At 52.4% G+C, this 22,729-nt stretch overlaps 1 protein-coding gene across 4 annotated transcripts in view; it reads left to right on the top strand.

Moving 5' to 3' along the window:
- The window catches only part of JADE2 (jade family PHD finger 2), an 81,721-nt gene that overhangs the window by 29,364 nt on the left and 29,628 nt on the right, over positions 1-22,729 (top strand). For all 4 annotated transcript variants that reach the window (XM_075766220.1, XM_075766217.1, XM_075766219.1 and 1 more), the window contains exon 5: positions 14,077-14,246. In XM_075766220.1, coding sequence (XP_075622335.1) covers positions 14,077-14,246 — 170 coding nt within the window. The remainder of the gene's footprint in view (positions 1-14,076; positions 14,247-22,729) is intronic.

Genomic DNA, 22,729 nt, shown 5'->3' with positions numbered 1-22,729 from the left:
TGATCAAAAGAAAGAAAAATCCCAACTGCCCTAGGCCTGAATGTTTAGATCACAAGCCCTGGGACATGGGAGCGCAGAGAGAGGAAAGCTCGGTGCCTGCACGCCCTGCCCGCTCCCGGGGACCCCTGGGGTGACGCCTGGCCGCGGCGAGGACGGGTTGGCCAGTGGCACTGATCACCGACAGCAAAAAAAAAACAAACCCCAAACCCCAGTGATGTAACATCAGTGAGGTCCCCGTGCAGCCCCGCCGCGGGAAGGGCAGGTCTCCGGTCGGATCTGCTCCGGCAGCCCCTGTCTCTGTGAGCAGTGGTGGGGGGACGGGCTGTTTGCAGGGGGGTCTGTCCTGCTGGTCCTTTAGATAGCTGAGTTAGGATGGGGTGAATCACAGCGGTTCAGCGGTTCCGAGGGTCTGGGCAGTGCAAAAGGTGGTACCGGTGCTGCAGAGGGTTGTTAGTTCGTGCCCTGTGCCTGTGAGTGCTTCGCAAAGGAATAAGCCTGATTTACTCTGTCTGTTAGTTGTAATCATTTCTGGTTTACAATCTGCTTGACAAGTTCTCGTGTGGGCTTTCAGCAAGTCCTCACCTTTATTAGTTTGCTACGGAAACGTGTTAATCCAGGCTGTTCTTACCTAGTACCGAGCCACTTGGACTTTTATTTTAAATGTTTGCTAATCCTCCCAGTGGATGCCTGTGGTTTATACTGGATCAAGCACACAGAAAGTCAAGTGTATTTCAGCAGTAAATGTATAGAATAAGCAGGCTCAATTCCCACTGCTCCGTAAGGAGTTTTACGGCTCTCAGGGCAAACTCTGGTTTGGTACAGCCTCGGGAGCCTCCGCATCTCGCTCCGTCACCTCCGCTCTCCATCCAGAGCCGTGAACCTGGTGTATAGCTGGGCAGACCGTAGCAGATCTGATTGCCGCTGCTTGCAACCGCAGCAGTAATTAAATCGCCTCTCGGTGATTTAGTGCACCTTGTGTCCCCATTGAACAAGACAAGAAAGTATTAAACGCTCTTCAGAGCGATGGGAGGACCAGGACAGCCCGGCAGCGGGAATAGCTGCTCGGTTCTCGGTTCTTGTGGGTGGATAATCCTGTTGAATTGAGGTGAAGCCTGCATTGCGTTACCACGTTCCCAGGACCTTGGTGAGGTGGAGAAGAGCTGGTAGGTGGGTTGGTTTGTTGTTTTTTTTTTCTTCAGTGCACTTGAAGAAGATCTGGAAGACAAGTGTAGCTGCGTAGCAGTACGTGGCTAGTGCAAGAGGCAGACGGATCCCTCCTGGTTTTGTGGGATGGGCTGTGCGCTGCTTCAAGTGACTCAGCGTCAACGCTGTTCTCCTGTGTTTCAGCGTTAGCGCAGTGATCCAAAACACATTAAAAAAGGCTGGATGCTGCCTTTTCAAATTCCTCAAAGCTTTGCTTTCGTTGCGTTGGTTTTGTGTAAGGAGACCCGTGTGATGGCACTGTGCTAATCACAGGAACAGTCATCTTTGTGCCCCTGTCTGTATTTGGAGCCTTCCGATGCTCAGCTCCGTTAGCAGCAGGGTCGGGGGGATTTGGCCAGTTCCCCATCCGCTGCGACTCGCGCCCGCAGCCCCCGCTCAGAGCATGGCAGGTGCAGTCTGTCTCTGGTCCCCGTTAGTAGGTTGATACAAATACAAGCGGAGCCGTTTGCGTTACTGAAATAATAGTGGAAACATTATCTGGCTGAGATAATTAATTCCAGATGCTTTAACATTAGTAGCTTGGCTTAAGTTACATGAAGAAGCAACGGTTTTTGTCTTTTTATATCCAGAAAACATACGCTCAAGTGTCCCTTGCTTCCCTAGGAGCAGTTCCAAGATATATATTGCTTAAATGGTAATGAGCAGAATGCTTGCAGCCTGCTGGCTGGGGTTGGAGGAGGTTGGCATGCAACATGGGTCCCTGAAGGGCCGCCGGGTAGGTCAGTGGCGCTCTGGGAGAAGGAGAACAGCACCCATGGGTGCTGGTGCTGGCTCTGCCCTGCTTGCCTGTGGGGAGCAGATGCTGCCTGAGCATCCTCTGCAGCTGCCCTGGGGTCGGGGCCGCCGTGTTTTGCTGGATTTCGGAGACAGAAGAGCTGCACAGGCTGCGCCTCCTCCCAGCAGTGGGTCAGAGTCCCCTCCTGCTGCCTTCCATGCCGCTGTTAAAGCTGAATGGCACAGAGGGGAAAGGAGTATGAAGAAGATCTTTGCACAGCATCAAAAATTATATTGCGTATTTGCTCGCAGCCCAGACGCTGCTTTTGTCTAGTCAAGCAGAAAAACATCTGCGTTTTGTTGTTCCAGCCAGCCCACCAGCAAACCGCGGCCTGGCCATCGCTGTCTGTCCCTGCAGCCGTGGTTTTCTTCTGCACAGAAGTTGTGCAGATGAACCCTGCTGTGAAATGGTGCCCGTCCTCTCCTCCACAGACGCCGCTCTGCAACTTCCCAGCGCTGCACCTGGGCACTTCTTTACCAGGTCCCTTCTCTTCCCATGATTTTCTGGGCAGTGAATCAGAGTTGAGAAATAATTCATTTGTTGAGCTAAATCTCGGCGAGATTTAGGCTGGAATATAAATGTGAGAAAGACAGGGACATCAACGCTCTGGTCTTTATCTAGTCTGCTGAGTATCAGGCTTTTTATATGGTGATAAACAGCTCAGAAACGAAATTGGAAAAGCTGTCTGGGTTTAACAAGATGGCTGTTTAGTGCCTCCTGTTCACTTGTTTTCCTCTTTTTATCACATCAAAGAAGAGTGAATCACTTTCTCCTTAGAGGATTACATTATTCCAGAGGCCTGGAAGGACCCATTCTGGTTACAAGCTGTTACTGGAGGAGATACTACATGGAGAGGGGAAAATGGAACATTTTTCTTATTGCACCTGTTAATTGCAATTTGGAGCTTCAGCTACATTTCTGTAAAACCTCCAGAACCTGCCTCTCCAAATCTTCAACTGCCAGCCGCACATGAGGGGCCACCCTACCCGGTCCTTGACATTTTGCACAGAAATGGAATTGTCACAGGGGGATTTCCAAACCCAAACAGCGAGACCCTGGAAACAGAAGGAGTTTCCCAGCTGAGCCGTGGGCACGGTGTCGGCAACCGTGGGCGGCGAGGCTGTGCTGGGGCTGCACCCTGCGGAGCTGTGCGGCGCTGGTTGCCGTACGCTCCGGATCGCTGAAGGTGTTTTAAAAGCTGATAATTGTAATTTCTAATATTCACTGCTTGGAAAGCGCCGAGCATCTGGGGTTCAGCTGGAAAAAACAACAGCTAAAGGGATGACGGGTGTAGCTGAACTGCGCTGTCCTGAGCTGGTCCCTGCCTGGCAGAGGATGCCACGGTCCCTGACACATCTCGGGGTCTCTGGCACATCTCGGGGTCCCTGATGCATCCCGGGGTCCCTGACACATCTGCAGCGCAGGAGGGATGGGGTGTGCAGGAGGGATGGGGTGTGCAGGAGGGATGGGGTGTGCAGGAGGGATGGGGTGTGCAGCCCGCGCAGCCACCCAGGCATTACCCAGGCATTACGTCACCTGGAGCCACACTCACTGGCTGCTGGTACCCGGAGGGCAGGACGCTGCTGCAAGCAGCCTTAACCCCTTCCTGAGCATCCCGAGTGCCGCTTGGGTGACACAAAGGGACCTTCAGGGTGCTGAGCGTTGGCCACCGGTCCTTGGGCAGTTGGGGGTGCCTTCTGGGCACGGCTGCTTCTGTTACAGGAGCTTGGTGGATCCTCCCGAGACCAAAATCCAGCTGCTTTGTTCTCCCAAAACAGCAGCACGAAGCTGAAACGAGAGCTTCGGAGCTGAACAAAGTGTTTTCCACCTGCGCAGGTTTTTGGGAAAAGCGGTTTACTGAAGGTTTAGGTTATGCCAGTGGGTAGTGCCAGCCCAGCCGTCCATCACACCCATCAGCAGCAGTGATGAACCCTGCGCATACACCGGGCTGCTTGCTTGAGCACGGATGTACACGGGAAGGGTTGATGTTACGTTACCTCCGTCAACTATTTTTGCTAGAATGTGCTTGTAGCCCCTGACATGAGGATAGCCTACGGACAGCACGAAGCGGGGTGGCAGACCAGGCCACCAGACGGGACAGCCACTGCAGGTCCCCTTTCCCGGACCCGCCTTTCACCCTCGGGCTGAGCCCTGCACCTGCAGCCGCTCTGTTATGTACGTAGGAATTTTTGTGGATTTGCAAAGGCTGTTGCCAAGCCCTGAGGGGTTTTGGCTCCAGCAGCCAATAAGGAAATACTGCAAATTCTTACTTTTCTGAACAAAGCGGTCCCAGCAGTGCCCGCTAAAAACGGGGCTTTAATTCTGTTGAGGTTCTTGTTTGTTTTCAAACACAAGGGTTTGGTGCCAGCGGCCTGCCCAGACGCACTGTGTCACCGCTCTCCTCCCCGGGACCAGCTGCCTCCAGCCCTTTCTCTGCTCCATCACGCAGGAGGACGCGTTGGCAGGCGCTGGGTACCTGTGGTCCCTCCTGCGGGGTCCCAGGACTCTGGTTTCGAGTCTCCTGCCAGTGGCTTGTGCCGGGGGTGACAGCAGGGTGCCCGTAGGCCTGTGAGCTCTTGAAGTGGTAACTGGGATGTCCCCGATGTTGCCTGGAGCATCTTCAGTTGAGGAGGGGAGTGGTGAAGCACACAGGCACCCAAAGCACCCGTTAGCACCAAGACCTGGGTCCTGAAGATGCCTCGAGGCTCATCCAGCTGCTCTAGCCAGCTTGCATACCGGTCTAAACATCTGGCCAGTAAATGTAAAACCTAACCCATTTAATATCTTCTTGGCATTCCCTTTCTTCTTTGAACCCAGCTTTGGGAGTATAGGTTTTGGCTCATGGTTTTGCAGACTTTCGTAGAAGCCATAAAAGTGGAATAAGCAGTTGTAACATGGTAAATCTCGACCTGCGTACGCTGAGGGTCACAAAATCTTGTTTGTGGGTTGCAGCTCATTGCTGTGACCATCTACCACGTCTACACCCCCGTCCTTCACCCTTACGCCACGAGGCTCTTTTTCTAACATCTTCATCTTAAATTCCGCTCCGCAATTGAGAAGCAATAGCGCCTATAAAATCTATTAGCTTAAGTTCATAAGAAGATTGGGCATCTGGTCCAAATGGCCTGCTAGATACTATTGTAATAAACAGAAAATGAAAATCATCCCTTTAAATCACCTTTTTAAAGTCGCTGTGTGCCGCAGGAGAATTCCCCCGCGAGCGGAGCTGGCAGTAACAACAGTGTCAGCATCCGCCGAAGGTCGCTGGCAGAGTTATCTTTGCACTGACTTTCCTAAGCTGATTTATTTATGGACACTGGACAAGACTAATTTAGACTGGACGTAGGTAAAGAAAAGATGACTGGCTAAAGCCTTCCTTGTAATAAAATGAAGTATTTTCAGAAGAGAAACACTACGCAGGATTAATTATTTCTCTCTAGTATATTAAAAGGGAGCGTATAGAAAAAAATGCCTTCTCCCTTCAGTCAAGTGAAGCATTCAGTTTACAGAGATGATTAACCATGGGAATTTGCTGAGTATATTTTATTACTGCGTAATCTTCTCCAGGGATAGATGTGATCCTCAAGAGTGTTGGGGTCCACTTACTCCTTTTCCTCAAGTGCCCTTGAGACCCACTTTCAGACTAATGGCCTCAGGTTTGTTGTGCTTTTCAGGCTGATCCCAATTTTCAGCCCTTCGTTTAAATAAGCCCTTGATTGATACAGATATTTTTTTCTTAAAATGCCATGTCTTTGGCTGGCTGGATAAATAAAGGAGTAAATGCTCCTCCAGCGTAATCGAGCTTCTGCAAATGGTTCAGCACTTGGCGGAGGCTTTGCCTCCGTGATGCTTTGCCGTGATGATGTGGGGAGAGCCGCAGCATCTCGGTGGTGGCACATCCCCAGCGAACGCCAGTACTTGTAGCTGCGATGGGAAGGCGTGTGGTCCCGCCAAGCCCTGCCTGGAACGTGAGTCACCTCAGTAGTGCATTGCACAGAGAGGCCACACACTGCCCTGTCCCGGGTCGTCGGGGCAGCAGCGAGGTGCTAATGGGAAGCCGCCTTGCTGGAGTGCTCTGGCTAAGGAGGGCAACCAAACCCACCAGCCGCTCACCCTGGATCGGCGAGAAGTGACTTATCTCCTGGTTGTGGGTCTGCTGTGTTTGCGTGCTCCAGGACGGTGCTCAGATGCAGGTAAAGCCGTTGTGCCACCGGGCAGAGCCGGGCAGGTCCTTCCTTCCCAGCACTGCATCCTCCTCCACCGTAGGGGCTGGAGGGACAGGGAGGGCTTCGGTGGTCACTTTGGGGTGGGGTGGGAATGGTGTTGAAGAGCACGCACAGGGCAGAGGGCCAGGGCACCTCAGGGCTCTCTGAGCTGTTTGGTAGCACACCTGAGAAGATGTTGCCCAAGACAGCGTTTTTGACCCAAGAACAGCATCATTTGGGGAGCATGGTGCTTGCTGTGCTCCTCAGCAGCGCACTGTTTCTTTTTTACTTTCAGTAGAAGGGGCTTTTTACCTGAGTACACCTTCAAGGTCCAGTGAAGCTATTTCTGCTTGAATTTTTTTATGAAGGAAATCCTTGCATTGCTGTCGTAGGGTCCTGATTCTCTGTAACACACCTATGTTGTACTGATGAACTTTCAGGCCACGCCGTTACTTCCTGTAATGTTTTCATTTCCCACTTTGGCATTATTTATCCTCTGCCACCTGTCCATCCTGGTGTGTTTGAGACATTCCCTGTTGGGGTATGAGCCACCCTGGCCTCGTGACGCATTCCATCCCCAGCCCAGGGTCATGCTCGAGACTGTCTTGTCCGCATGCTCCATAACACATCGCTTGCTATCCAAGACTCTTTTGCTCTGGTTTAGGTTTGAGAGAGATGGTTTGGGGCTCTTTGGAGCATGTTCTTGCTTTTCATGCAGACCCACTCTGGGTGGGTTGGTGGGACATGCCCTGCACGGGGTCTGCTGCTGTAGGAAGCCGCCAAGGATGCTCGTGTGTCACCGTCACCGTTTATTGGGAACATGGCAGGGCTGATACAGCATGGGGCTGAGCATCTCCAACCCTCTTTGAACCAAGTCTAGGGGTTAAAAACTAAAGCATCAAAACTCTGGGGGACTGGGAAGAACCATTGAAGACATATGAAATTCCTCCCGTGGTGTGGAGATCTGCTCATACAGGAGTTGGCCCTGATGGAGACGGCAGGTCAGTGCAAACGAGCTGGGCTGATGAGTTCTCCGCCTCACAAATGCCCCGGTAATTAATTTTCCTAGCACTGTTTTTGCTGTTTACCTGACTACTGCTTTCTTAAAAAGGAGAAAATTTTCTACACAAGCCTACAGAAGCCCTTTGATACAGATAAAGGGAAACAGGAAAACTGGTAATTGAGGTAATTAAGAGCTTGACTCTTGCTTTCTCTCTGAGAAAGGAAAAATCAATGGAGCGCCTGGGCGGCTGCGTTGGTGCCGTCAGCAGGAGGGGGTGCGGGTGCTCTCCCAAGCCAAGGCAGATGCCAGGGCACAGCACGGCCGCACCGCTGGCTCTCGCTGAGGGTGAGGAATGGGTATTTTCACCAGACTTTAGAAAATCATCTCCCTGAGCATGTACCTGCATGTTGCCAGACTCCTCCAGGCACCTGCTGCCCAGCACGGCCCCATTGACAACCTGTGGGCATCCCTTATCTCCCACGGCCTGCACGACGGGCGATGTCTTGGTGTCCTGAAGCGGGTAGGAAGTCCTGCATCTTTCCCACCATTCCTGAGGCTGGAATAGGAGAGGAAAAACTAGAAAGCAAGACTAGAAATAAGAAGGGAGGCTTTGTTCCCATGGGATCATGGATGCCTGAACCCAGGGCATGAATAATATTAGCACGTCATGCAAAATTCACCGCAGAAATTGTGCGAGTTGGTGGTATGTGTGCAGACATCCTCACGACCCAGCCGGGGCTTTTCTTTTTCCACCAAGCAGCTATGTGGAAACACGGATGTTTCCGAAGGGATCAAGCCCTGGTCCTGCGTGCAAGCGAAGCCCCGATGCCGTCCCTGCCAGCCCCAGCTCTTGGAGCCCAGCGGGAGATGGGCAGGAGATGCTGGCGAGGGCAGCCTCCATGGTTTGTTCCTTTTTTCCTAGTTGTTTCTGCAGTGCAGTACGGAGCAGAAAGCAGCACAAAGCCTACAGCTTTCCGGGCTCCAGTTTTCTTGATGTTATTGTAGATGAGGAGGGGTGCACAGCACGGTCTGGTTTCTGTATTGCTATAAATCAGGGCATGGGTTTTTCCAAAGGATTGCTCTCTTGTATTAAATTGTAGGCTCTCTTCCTTCCACCGTTTCTCCTAGCCCAAGGCAACTGTCTCTGCAGTCATTGATCTTTATATCTGAACACTGAGAAGCTCTTTGCAGGTGTGCTAGCATGTGTCAGGCAGGAACGGCTGGCTTTTTTAGAAACATGATTTTACCCACTAAAGCAAATCCGGGAACCGACGGGAAGCTGCACACCTCCGGGCATCGCGTCCTGCTTGGTCTTCGCAGAGGCTCGGGGTGTCCCGTGTGAGCCCCGGGCACCTGGCAGCCGCCTGCACCCCTCGGGGCGGGAGGGACAGTCGTATGAACAGACATAGCCTCTCCGTGTGGTTGTGGATCGTTAGCGAGCCGTAACAGCCTCCTGTTTAACCGAGTGCTGCGGATGAGTCGGGTTTGATCTGGACCAGGCTTCCAGCAGGTCTTTGTAGGGTTATACAAGCTGCTCGCTGTATAAAAAAATAATTTTGCAGTGATTTCCAAGGCACTGTTGGGCAGCAGGTATCGGAGTCACAGCTCGGAGCCACCCCACAGGACGAAGCATCCTGCCGAACGGCACTGCTATCCCTGCGGAGGTGCAGACCTGGCGCTGGAGTCACTGGGGCAAATCAGGCGTAGCTACACTAAAGTCATAAAATTCATGTCAGTAGAAAATGAGTGTAATAGGAGCCAGATCCAAACCCACAGTTTTTGCTTTCCGATGAGGTGCCCTAGGTCAGGTTTTGGCCTCACCGGGTCTGCCCGTCGCTGGGTGTGCGCAGTCTGCGGCTAAGGTCTCGATGGCAGCGTTCATCCTCCTGGGACTGATGGGCACCGTGTCCCCCTCCCATGGGCATCGCCCGGGGAGGCTCCGGCTGATGGACTTCGCTCCTCCGTGGCTGCGTCGGCCTCAGAGCCTGGTTAGGGGCAGGTTTCACGCCAAGGGCCTCGGTGGGCCATGTGGGGCATCTTCCATTTTTCATCTCTTCCCTTGGTTACAGACAGCAGGTTTGGGGGTTAGAAGTTCTTTGCCAGGTGCTGTCTTCAGGCAGTTTCTTCGTTTCCGACCTTCTCCGTTTGCTGGTGTTTGAAATGGTGAGAATAGGGCACGAACATGTCCCAGCAACCCCAAGTCCGAATTAACTCCGGGCGATGCCAGCCCGTGCTGCCGGATCAGCATAGGGGCATGGGGTCCTGCCCGTGAAGAGGAAGCTCCAAAAGTAAAGTGTAATGGTTCTCTTAAGAAGATTACTTTTCATAGTAATACTTACTCCTTATAGGACTAACAGTGAGTAAGGGAAGCGAACCGCAGTGAGATAGGGGCTGTGCAGGCAGCGCGGAGCTGCAGCGCTCGACCAACCCTCCCCAAAACGAGTGTTTCCGGAGGGGGGGGAAGCACCCGCCATCGCTGTCTTGGCACGCTCACACCTTTTAACCGAGCGCCAGCGAGCATGTGGAGCACGCCATTAGATCTTTGTATCTTAATTAGCTTGAACTTCCATCATCGGTGACGTGGTGAAAAGCAAAGAATCGCTCTGTAAAGTCCAGTTCCCGTTAAACCAAAGCAGGCTCCGTTTAACAGCATGGTGTTAGGATGGGCTGGACATCGAGCTTTCGTGCTGGCGGTGCTGTTACCATCAGTGACGCCGTGAAGCTGCCTGTGATCTCCACATCATCTGCACAAAGCCAGGACCTGACGGTCTAAGCACCCGTCCGGGTTTTGGGGGGGTCGGTCGCGTTCAGCGAGCGGCTGCGTGACCCAAGGAGAGTCACTCGTCTCCCGTCTCTGAGCATCAGGTTCAGCAAAATCCCTTTTCCACGAATACCGGCGGTAGGAAGCAGAGGCTGCACACGCACGCCAGGGCTTGGGCGGGCGCTGCGTCCGGCACGACGGTGGCACGGGGAGCGCGGCGGCTCGGCTCTCAGCGGGCGGTGTCGTATGTACCGCATTATAGATAACCCGAAGAGATTTCTCCAGTCACCGTCAGCATCCTTATCGGACTAAGTGCATTTCAGTGGCTGTCAATACAGTGAATGACCTGTTCAGGCCACTCCTTTGATACGCACACAGAGCATTAATCTTTCCGCTTTTATGCCAGGCTAAAAATAGCGGCTCCTTTCTCCCGCCGTCCCGAGCATCCCCGGCTGGCCCTGTGTCAGCCTATCACCTGTTGCAGCCGGCTGTTCCGTGAGCAGCTTGTGTAACTCGACTTTAATGAAGGCTTGTGCGCCGTCCCCGGCTGCTCAGGCAGCTCCTTCCAACAGGAACATTCATGGCAGTTGGAGGATTTTTATTTTTTTTTCTCAACGGCTTTGAGCTTTGTCCTGTAAGACCTTTGTGCCAAGCCGGCTGCTGATCCACCGAGGGCCTGGGGCTTTGCAAAGCTGAGCTGGACCTGGGCTCGTGGGAAGGAGAGGTTCAGTCCTTCCTGGACCAACGCAGGTTGTACCAGTGACTCCTGTATATTTTAGGGGGCTGGGAGCTCCTTGGATCAAAGTGCTGAAGCCTGACCGGAGCATGCCTCGTTTCAGTGTTATTACTGCTGTCTGCATTAAATACAGACGTTACCGAATTCCCCAAGCCCTGTCCTAGATTACAGTGAGCTCGTTTTAAAATCTGGGGATTCTCTGCGAGCTGTCTTTTCATGGGGTTATTTTCAGATCCTGAACTGAAATTTGGAGATGTCCTCAGGGTATTGGAGCACATCTTTATTTTTGATGTACTGGTGGGGAGAGTAAGGCAAAAGAGGCAAAAAGAACCCCTTGCTTGATGTTCCCTTCTCTGAGCAGTCAAATTATTGCTTCTCCTGCTGGTGGCTCTGGAAGTGCCTCCAATGGTTGTGACTGCAGAGGACAGCAATTGAACTACATGTCTGGGTCTGGAGAAACTCCAGGTTCATTTTCCTGCCCTGCCACAGATTTCCTTCCCGACCTCGGGCAAGGCAGGTGGGGTCCCGTTCCCGAGGGCAGCTGGGCATGAATTTCTTCCCTTGGCGCTTACAGACCTGGGAGCATCTGGTACCACGATTCAGCTGGTTACGTGATGGCCACGACAGCTTTGCCCCAGACACGTCACAGAGCACGAGGCACTCGATGCTCTGACATTAACTTACAAATCGGGACACAAGGCAGAAGACAAAAGCCTTGCAGGGGCCAGTGGGCTTCGCAGCTGGTGCTGGTGCAAGAGCAGGGTTGGATCCTCACGCTTTGCACGGCAGAGGAGCTGCTTGGAAGGGGGTGACGTGCTGCAGCAGGTTGTTGTTTGCTTGTTTGTTCTTTGCAGTATCTTTCTGTGTTGACATGCGTGCCGCGAGGTGGTATTTGGGAGAGGAAATGTGAGCTGTGCAAATACTGCAGCGAGCTCCGGCTCCCAACTTTGCAGAGATCTGTCAGCTGGCACCACAGGCTGCTTTTCATTTCCAGCTCGTCCTCTGCTTGCATGTCATTACGCATGACACTGTTGACGTGTGCATGGCAAGTGTCATGCATATTGCCGCAGAGTTGCCAAGAAAAGGCAGAAGAGCTGACGGCGAGCGCCTGTTCGCTTTCTGTGCAGAGAGTTTGCAGCAGATGAGGCAGCTCCTCTCCCCATCCCTGTGATTAGTGAGCGCTCAGAACAAATCTTGCAGACCACCGTGGGATGTTCTCCATCGCTGAGCCTGCCAAAGTGCTGCCCAGCACAGTGTGAACGCGGCACTGAAGTTTATGGCACGCCGAAGGTGTCCCGTGGCAGCGGGGAGCCGGCAGCCTGCCTGCAACGTGGGGCTCGGTCGCAGGGACTTGACTGGAGGGTGTTGTAAATCGGGGGTCACTCTGCAAATGGTGCAAATGGATCGCGGTTGAGCAGCCCAGGACCAGGATCCGGTCTCGGTTGTGCCCCAGTAAATCAGCAGTAATTGCTTCCGAGGAGTTAATGGCTGGAGGAGTCACTGTTGCTATCAGTATTTGGACCATCATATCTATTGGACCTGATTTTTCTCGTGTAAAGAGTTAATTTCTGTAGATGAGTGGGAAAACTATTGCTGTAGGTAAAGGAAAGTTGCCCCGGACCCATGCTGGGACCGGCTCCACCACAAGCCCGTCAGTCAACTTTGGTGCAGTGGGGCTGGAAGGGAGAGGTCAGCAAGCAAAGCTGGGCATCTTCTGGTCGCCAAGCTGTAACTCATTTTTCCTGCAGTCAGGTCCCAGGCCGGGTGAGAGGGGAAGCGCTGGCAGAGCTGGGGCTTCCTCCAGTCCTGGGAGACCTCCGGAGAGACTCGACAGATGCCCGTGCTCCCACTGAGCACTTCGGGCAGGGCACAGCGGGGAGAAGGCGTTCAGCTGCCGCTGGCCGAGCTCGTGTTTCTGAATGTAACTAGGACGGAGCGTTGTGCTTAAATTCATCCTCTGGGCAAAAAGAGTCTCATACTCACAGGGCGCAGAGCACGCGGTGGTACCAAAGCCAGTGCCTGCCCGCCGCCCTCCTGCCCGCAGGGAGGAAGGAGCCGGTGTGGCTGAGACGGCAGCGTGGTGAGCAGAAGCCCTTGCGGTAGCCCCGTCCTCACGTTTATCCCATGGCTCGGGCGCATTCTGCCTTTGTGAGGCTGTGGGATGCCCCTTCGTGGCCATGGAGCAGGGTCGGGTTGGTGCCGCGGTCCCCCCGGCAGGCAGGACCACTGGCTCTGGTCGAGAGCGTCGCTAGTCATAACGTGCTTGCGTGGGCTTTCCACATCAGATGCCCGGGTTGCACAGGCAGGATGGGGTATTTCTGCTGAACAGGCTATTTCTGCCCTGAAGTGCTATTCCTGTGTGAGACTGTGAGCCCCTCGTACGGAGAAACAACCCTCTGACATCAGGGGAAGCGACACGAGGTTGGTGCCGGCGGCTGTAGCCGTAGGTCGAGTTATTTGACTCAGGAATCCAAACACACAGGAGGTTGCTGCCACCAGGCTGGTAGTAAGGGAAAGCGGGAAGGAAGAAAGGAGCCACGCAAAGTGGAAAAATGGTTTAATTTCTCATCACGTGAGGGGAGATTGCAGAGCTCTTGAAGAGCAGGCACGTTCCTGCGGAGCACCCGGTGCAGAGCCGCCCGCTCGGTGCTTCCCCAGGGCGCTCTGCAGCGTGGAGCCGTGCGGGCTGCGGGCTGGTTCGTACCGAGAAGCATCGGTGGGTGTTTAGGAAGAATGAGATGTGGCCATAAAGCCTGGGTGCAGCACTGATACTGGTTTTATTTCTGGAGGGATTGGTGTTAATATGACCAATATACAGATTACACAGACCAAAACCCAAATGCCTGATTCCCAGACCACTCGTTCCCCTCCTAATGGCAGCCCGAGGTGGGGGGCCATGACTCCGTGTAGGAAACCAGCCCGGCGGGAGCCAGAGCTGCACCGTGGCGGGATGCGGGCTGGCCCTCCGCAGCAGGCGCGATGCTGGAGCCGTGCCACCACGCTGCCGCCTCCCCGCGCCGCTTTGGGATGCTGGGAGAAGCGCAGACTCCAGGTTTGAGGTCCTGAGATGAGGAGCTGGCAGCTGGGGTGTGCTCAGCATTTTCTGAAAATCAGCTTGTTTTGATGCATCCCAACCCAAACCGTCACTTCCCAGCCCAGCAGTCTCTGGGGAAGTGCTTGTGTCCAAGTTGTGGTCCTCTGAGCATCTGAGCACAGGAGGTGACACCGAGTGCACAAAACCCCTTTGGTTTTGCTGGGCTTGCTTCCTTCTTAGTCAGGTTTGTACACGGTGTGGTCGCGTCCTCCACGGCAAGAAATTAGATGCTTTTGCACGTTGTAGCTCTTTCTCAACCTCTCCTTCTTTTCTTCCAGGATCATACCCCAGCTGGAGAACTCACCTTCACAGGTTTCACCGAGTAGCCTGCCTGGCTCCGAGATTTCGGAAGCTACGAGGACTTACTTGCAAGGAGTGAGCCGCTATGACCTGGACGAGCTCGATGCTTGCTGGTTGGAACTTGTTAATATGGAGCTCAAGGAGATGGGTGAGTATTGCTGTTGGTTTTCTCCTTGCCTGGGCATCCCAGAGTTGGGCATTCAGGCTTTTTAAGTAATCACGTGGAACAAAAGGCCTCGAAGAAGAAATCTTCTTAAGGCTCTCCAAAAGACATCATGTGGATTGCTGCAGTACAGGATCTTGAGTGTGTCTCAATACTTCTCACTCACTTGGGACGTGGTGCAAGAAGAACAGGGCAAACCAGATGATGGTAGGAACAGTGCAGCATGCCCCGTGGAGCAGGGGTCAGATTTGCAGAAGAACCGATAGATCCAGATGACTCAGGACCGTGCTCTGATTGCCTGACCGTCGTCCTCTCCCGATCTGGTCCCTGCAGCGTCTGTACTGCAGGAGGAGGTGTTGGTCAGGACGAGTGTGTTGAGCCTGACTCCTCTTCCTTTGACTGCCACATCTGAAGGCATCTCCCCAACATTTCTCCAGCCGTAGCTAACTGGGCAGATGGAGTCAGAGGAAAGAGATTTCCTAGTCAAGATGTGTAATTGTCAGAAATGCTGGTCCTGGGTTGTCTCTCCTTTCCCAGGTGCCTCTAGATATCACAGCGTCACGTTGCCTGCATCACTGCTGTTACATCACTGCACATTCTGAAAAGCCATTAGTGCATTTCGGTTGAGTGCAAGTACCTGGACTTGGAATTTGACCATTGACACTAGTGCTTAGCATGGTCTGCTGGGCAGATCTGCTGGCACAGACACATGGGTGTGTAGTCCTGCCAGATCGTGGAGGGATTTTCCAGTCCTTGTTAGGTAAGGGTTGCTGTGGTGTGGGTGCTGATACACAGGTAAGAATAACAAAATATTCACCTTGTGAGGTCAATGAAAGCTGGAGCGTGCCTGCATGAAGCGTTACTCCCCGTTGCAAAGGTCTGTCAGGGGTGGGACAAAGAATGTTATCAAGTGCTTGAGCAGACGGATCGTACGCTGCTGAACAGGAAGGTTGTGCAGAGTCTCTCAGCCTGCTGCCTAAGCACTGCAGCGAGATTCGGTGAGATTGCAGTAAGATTTGTTTCAGTAAGCTTGCACGGACTCAGAACTTGGCCACCACGTTGGCTGATCTTGGTTGCAGAATATCTCTGTTCTTCTGATGTGATTTACAACCAAATTTTGTTACCACGATCTCCAGGACCTCAAGAAGGTTGTAGAGGCTGCTCTTAGAGTTTGGCTAATTATCTATTACACATACCCTGTATATTGGATTTCCCGTAATCTCGGTGTTGTGGACTCCGTAGTATCACTAGCAAATCGCAGTCAGCTTTGCCCTCATTAAGTGGCCCTGTATTAGCAGCCTCAGCTCTGTCATTAGCACACCCGGGTTTTGAGATGCTGGCAGCTACAGTCAAGTCCTTGGGCAGAGCAGAGGGTGCTCCTGGGCAAAGCTGAGTGGCTCGGTCCCGCTCAGGTGCTTTGCGGAGGATCCATCCTTCCTAACACTGCACAGCTGCCGTTACTGCATCCAGAAACCAGCTTGTCCCACACTGGACATCCTTCTGACTCCACTGTGCTTTCACTGTGTCTTCTGCTGCATTTCCCTAGCCATCTCTGCGGCTGGGTGGCCATCAGAGGGGTCTCTGGGCTCCAGAGAAGGATGGTCTGTATTTCCACTTCCCCCTTGTACGTATTTCATAAGACTTTAGAAAGGCAGCAGGCAGAGATTTGGCTTGTCCAGCTCAGTTGGGTTAAATTTGAGTAGCTTTATTATTTCTTCTTATAAATGCAATGTCTTAAATGGCTTTCAGATGTGGGGCTCTCATGCTGATGGATAACTGGAAGGTTGAGATGATGATGGTCGATGCGCGGGTGGAATGTGCTGGGGGAGAGAGGTGCCTTTGCCAGCGGCACGGCCTCGGGGGCGTGTTGGATTTAGGAGGGAGCTTGAACATCGTCACAGCCACATACCCCCTTCCTTGCAGGCGCGTTGGGTGGGCTGACGTCGCAGCATCCTGGAGGGCAACATCCTGAACCAGATGTCGGGACACGGGCGGTGCTTTGCCGCTGACCCTCTGTGCAATTTTGAGCAAGCTGCATTTTAATTCCCCCAGCTCCTTGTCATTTATCAGCCAGTCAGGTTTTTCAAGGACGGTCCTTAGGAGACATTTGTACAGCACCAGGCTGGATGGGACCACTGTCTGTGACGAAGCCCCTGAGCCCTCCTGCCGTAACCAGCTATAGACGGTAATAACGCGCCCAGGGGATTTCAGCGGTGGTAATGCAGAGCGTCACTGTCCATCAGCTGGTTCTCCAGCCCCTTTCTGTTCTGAGAGCGCTGTAATTACTGCCTGAGCCTCAGACACGCTGGGGAGAGAGCAGCTTTGAAACACAGCGTTTGGCGTCTGAAATCCACTGCGGATATGGCTTCAGCCCGAAGGATTCTGGTATCTCACCCCATCCCCCAGCCCTCCCGACCTCTCCAGCAGCGTGGGGGCTAGTGCATTTTTTCCAGTGACTTGAAAGGGAAAAACATGTGGCGTTGGTTAATAACCCATCCCCGGCACCGCGGGGAGCTGGGGGTCTGGCAGGTAGGGAGCGGGACGGATGCTCCTGGCTGCGGGACCACGGTCGCATCACCCACACAGGCTGTGCCTGGACCGCAGCGGCTGCGGGGCATCAGGGCTACTGAGGCAGCGGGCTGCTTTGGGGGGGATGCGTTTTCCTGTCCGATGGGTTTTGGGTGCTCGTAGAGGAAAGCTGTTGCAGCAAATCTGTCGCTGCTCACCTCCGGGGCTGTCGGGGTGGGATTTGGGTGCCCTTCAGCATCGAACACAGAAGATCACTACCTGCCTGGGTTGGTCTGAAGGCAGTCCATAAAAAGCCCCTTTCTCAAGGAAGCCCTCCACACACTGAGATTTCCAAACCAGCTTTGCTAATCTCTGAGATCATTAACATGACTTAACTGGAGAATTGCAGCCTCTCCTCCTATTCAGAGAAGTCAGGAGTTATCTCCCAGCGTCAGGAGATATGCAGAAGTTTAAATTCCTCCTGGGTGTTTAGCTGAGCTGTTGTCACTGGGCAGTCCAGGGGCACAATGTGTCATTCCCAAAATATTTAATGACAAAGAAGGAGCCTGATCTCTGACTGGCTCTTGAGGAGCCGCGGGGAGGAGAGCTGGAAAACACCTATGAGATCATCCATCTCGCTTTGCCGTTAGCACGGCGTTGATCCACGTAGCACATAGCACATGGCTTTTCCAGTCCTTTTTAGGTCACCCCAGGGATGGAATTTTATCACCGAGATCAGATAAACCTCCAGATAGCTCCAGCTCTCTGCACTCTGCCAGCTCCTCTGCCAATTACCTGGAATTGCTCCAAAAAGCAAAAGTTTTTCATGTAAAACAGCTTTAAATAGTTTTAAGTCCCCTAGTAAGATACCGCAATAGCTGTTACTGTACTCGGTAGAAATGTACTGTTTAAGGAACTTCTGTGTGCTAGAGATGAAATCAATATTTAAGCATTCCTAAATGTTTTATTTGTTGCTGCTGCAATATGAGATAGTAAAAAAAAGTGGGTCTGAATGAAACCCTGAACCAGATTCATGTGTATGCCACTCCAGGCAGCACAGGCCTTTCCTTTTAGAGGAAAGTCTACGTTTTTATATTAACATTTTATGCTGTATTTTGTGATCTCCACTAAATCCAAAGCTATTGTAAGAGTGAGGCTAGAGAGACTTCAAAGGCCAAGGCTGAAAGATTGCTTTGTGGTGATCGGCACTTCATAAACACACGGAAAATCCTCAAGAAATTGCTAAAAACATTGCCGGAATCAATTTTGCTGAAGGCAGAGTCGAAGTTTCTAAGTATTCCCTTGACTTAATCCATATGGTGTATGCTGCTCACATATGCCCACCACAGCTTCTATCTTGGGAGCTGGAGGTGTTCCTGGTATTTTATGGCAGGAACATGCAAAGGTCACATTTATTGCTTTTGAAGCTCCGGGGGGAATTCATCACTGCATACTCGAGATATGTCTCTGTACTAATGAGATGATACCTCCCTCAGTGGAGGTGAGATTGGTCAAGTAGACGTGGAATAAACCGAAGTCGGTGGAGTAACCTCGGGCAAGATGCGCTCAATGGAGCAGAGGCTGCCGTTAAATGCACGCCTTGGCGAGCGGCTGCCTGCCACCCAGCAGCGCCGAGAGTCCCTGTCCGAGGCTCCCCCCATCCCACGCATCCTGGCGGGATTCGGGGAGCCCCTGTTTCCCCCTGAGGCTCCCCAGGCAGAGCCTGTTCCCATGTGGCTGCCACCCACCCACGGGTGCCCATCACCGTGGCCGGGCTCCATCCGCTGTGCAGGGCCACCCCGATATCTGTCATTTGAAGCTCTTCCATTGTTTTTACGACTCTGAGCGCAATTCCCCGCTGCGCTGTGGTGGCAGAGGCACAGCCCCATTCCCTGCCGGTGCAGCCGGCCGGAGGGAGCCCTGTGATGGGGACCAGTGCCCCCCGATGTGGGGCATTCGGGGGCTGCCGTTCCCCCCGCAGGGATGCTCCCCAGCCCCGGCTGGCGGGAGGATGTGCAGAGGTCTGTCCTTTGTCTGGTGGGATCCATTTCCTTTAACCGCCAGCCCGGCTTCCCCCTTGCAAGCATCTTCCCCCCAGCCCTAAGGGATGGCTCACAGCAATGGCCCTTCCACCCGCTTCCCTCCATGCCCCCGCACCCCAGCTCACCCTGCTTGCCCCTCATCGCTTGAGAAAGCTTAGCTCATTAATAATTCAGGGTCTGTTTGTTTGGATTTTTAATTTTTTTTCTTGTTTTGAAGAAATCCTGCCAGTTTGGAGCCGGTTTATAACATGTCTGTGCTGCAACCCACAACACACATCCGCACGTAGCCTGAAATCTTTGTTCTCCACCAAGATCATAAGCAGGTTTGGTGCCTGGATAGATGAACCGGCAAATCTTCTACTACTTGGTGGTATATTACAAGGAGGAGATGTGTTTAATAGAGGTACCGATGTACAGCGTAGAAGTATCTTGGGAACAGATTTAGGGCTGGAAGCTGTTCTCCATTACATCGCCATTGATCTGGATTAACGCCGTTGGTATCGATGGGAGGAGGATTCAGCGGAGCTGCCCGTAGGCAGGTGCCGTGCTCGCGCTTCCTGGCAGCCCGTTGTTCTTAACGTAGGGGTCTGATACCCCAATTTAACGCAGAACTTTAATTTAGGGCAGAACTCACCTTGTAAACGGACAAGTCAGCGAGCCCAGGGGAGGAAGAGACGTAGAAATGATGGCGATCAGAAATGATGAAGGTGAGAGCCCGCTGTGGCCGACCCACGGAGAGTTGCTGAGCAGCACGACGGGGTCTTGGAGAGCTGGAGGTGGGCGCGCAGGGTTTCTGTTCTTCTCCTGGGCAAAGAGCATCACCCCCCCCCGGCGACCACCTCCACCGACGCCGGCCGGGGTGCTCCTGAAGCAGTGGGAGGCACAGGGTGGCTGAAGGGAGGGGAGGAAGAAGTAGAAGAAGAACCCAGCAAATAATTCAGCCTAATTTTGTGTGAAAATAGCCTCAGCCTTTGAGCTGATCTTTAAGCAAGGAAATCCAGTCGTGTTTTCAGGTGACAGTTCCTTAAGTTGTTGGCGGAGGTGAAAACACTGCAAGCCCTCTGGAAGGGAAAACTGAGCTTATTTAACTCCTTATAGAAACAGATGTTGCAGGAAAGCAATGTATAGATTCATGTCTTCATTGTGTATAGATTATATATTAATGTATAGATTAGCATGGTTGGAGATCAGCGGGAGACACTTTAGATATTTTGCCTCCCCGTTTTTCAGCACAGTTTTTATGTCAAGTCGTTGTTTTGCTATTTCCATAAATTCCTCGCAGTAATTGCAGTAGTTTCCAGCAATATTCAGAGTTTTGCTGCTGGGTGGAGCGAGGCGGCTTTCATCACAAGTGCTCCAGGACAGCTCTGTCAGTGCCGAACATCGCTGGAGAGACGCAGCAGCTTAGAAAGTGGCTTCTAAAACATTTTGTCATCGTCTTAAATTTGAGCAATAATTGATGTCGGTGGGTGGCAGAAAGGGTGATAATTGGTTCCTGTAAATCCTTTAAGTGCATTAGCAGGCTGTGTTTGTAACAAAATATCTAGAAGTTTCACCGTGGATGCTCAGCTCGCGCCGCTTACGTGTCGCTGTTTGTTTTGTCGGTCACGCTTTACGCTAAGGGTTTGTTTATAAATAACGTTGATAAAATATTAATGTACGATTGCTGCGGCTCCCAAGCATCGCGTGCCCACCGGGATGGGTTAGAGGTGGCTGGGGGAGTCCCAGGTGGTCTGGTGTGGCGTTGGGGTGGTTGTCTGTCATCCCCTGACCTTTGGAAAGGATGCTTGGGACGGGACCCGGGATGCCCAGGGGAGCACCCAGCCCAGGGCAGGGCTGGCTGGTGGCCCCATGGGTGCCTTGAGCACGTGGGTGCTCAGCTCCTGGCAGTATTCGGAGGCAAATACTCTTCTCTCAAAGCATCCTCCTGCACAGCAGTGCCTAACCTCAGTTTTAACATCTAGCCAGTGAGGTTTTTTCGGATTGCTTTCATTCTCCCGGCCTCCGAGGGAGGGAGGATGCTCAGCACGGCTTTGCGGAGGCAGAAGCTGAAGCAGGCAGGTTTGAAGCGACTCGTCCCGGGCGAGCTGGAGGGACAGCGAGCGGGAAGGAGACCTCAGGAACCCGTGGTCCCTGCGCCGTATCTGCACACCCCTATCCCATCAGGGACCTGGCATCCTTTCACTCTCAGTTTTTCAAAGGTGCTAGAGGAGACAAACCTACATCATCTCAGAAGTGCTTTCCTTTTTTTTTATTTTTATTAAAACCCAGTAATTTTGCTTGTTTATATATATTTTTACTGAAAAGTAGACTTCAAGGTTTATAGCTTGTGAATCAGCTAATGGCACAGCCTGCAGTCCTGATGACTGTTTGTTCATGAGCTGTTTTATCTCCAGGTATCCTCCACAGGGTAAAAGGATTTATTGTTTCAGTAAATTGATTTTAGTGGAGCACAATTTAGTCAGAAATAGGTCTCCGTTTTGTGAAAGGTGGTTTTCCAGCTGTTTTTTTTTTCTCCTCACACAGTGAGTCGGCTCACACCACGATAAGGAGTAGCTGAGAATTCATTTAGCAGAGGAATATTGCTCCTTCATGCCACATAAATTATGATATTACAGAAATAATTATAACGGAGAGTGGCGGTGTGTAAAGGAATGTGCCTGGTGGTTCTCCCAGACCCGGTGCTGTGGCTTCGGTGCCAGCCCAGCGATCCCAGCTCCTTTGGGATAAAATATTTAAATTCTGTGTTTCAGCTGCGGTGTGGGCTGGGCGGCTGTGGGGCTGTAGGGATCATGGCAGACCCCGACAGCGGAGATACGGGGAAGAGTTTTCTGCTGGGAGCAAGGTTCAAACGAAAGGCCGGGTTCCTACACGTTTTCCCTTCCTGAACCAGATCTGGAGACCTCCTGTAGTGCAGCATCATCTGGCACCTCTTCTCCTCCTCCACTTCTGAAGCAAAGTCCCCCTTCTCCTCCGGGGGATGCTTCCTTTGGCTGGGTACGTGCTGCCCACCGGCATCCTGCTCTGGGACGGGAGAGGACAACTTTTCTCCAGCTGGGACGCGGTGGGAGCCAGCGGTCCCTGGGTGACAGTCCTTCAGTGCAGGGTGATGTCAGGGGTGTCCCCGGGTGGCCACATCAAAACCCATCATCGTTAACGCACTCGGTGTTAGTGGGGAGAGGATACGGGTGGACTCCTGGGAGCGTGATGGGACGTGGAGCCTTTTACTCCTGTATCAGTGTTTTGAACATGGCTCCAAATCACTGGTGATTATATTGGTGTGAGATTAAATTCTCACTTCTGGCTACATCTCTCCAGACAGAAACTATCGAGAAGTTCGCAGCTACGCTGCCCTTCTCCGCAGAGGCTCAGAAAAGCTTCGTTTTCACCCCACCTTTCATACAAGACCCTGTCGTACCTTAACTAGGTAAAAATACCTTTCTCTTGGTCAGCAGGTAGAGTGCACAGTCCCGGTGATGCTCTCAAGTGTGACTTACTCCCTGGATGTTGCTGGATTTACTCATTGTAGCCAAGATCAGTACCTGGGTCTTTGCTTTTGCTTCCCCGGGGACAGTACTGGTGTCACTGGTACATGCATGCCAGGAGTGTTTTGGTGGAGTATTTTTTTGGTTTTGCTATTTAGCTGGCCGCAATCAATACAGATAACATTTTCGCAGCCAAAAAGATGACAATTTTATGAATGGAGTTTAATAGCACAAACTTTATATGATGCAGAAGGAGATAAATGGAGCACAAATGGAAAAAGCACTTCACCCCCAGGCCCCATTGTTTAGTGTTTCATAAGCGATTAATCGCTTCATCCCCATCAAGTGCAATTGTCAATTCAATAAGCTCCGAGGTATTCTGAATGGCGCTTGGCAAACGAATTCCTAATGTAATTACATCTAAATGGAGTGT

The sequence above is a fragment of the Balearica regulorum genome, chromosome 14 (genome assembly GCF_011004875.1).
Source record: "Balearica regulorum gibbericeps isolate bBalReg1 chromosome 14, bBalReg1.pri, whole genome shotgun sequence".
NCBI classification, from domain to species: Eukaryota; Metazoa; Chordata; class Aves; order Gruiformes; family Gruidae; genus Balearica; species Balearica regulorum.
Note: the sequence above shows the minus strand (reverse complement) of the source record. Positions and strands in the feature narration are given on the sequence as shown.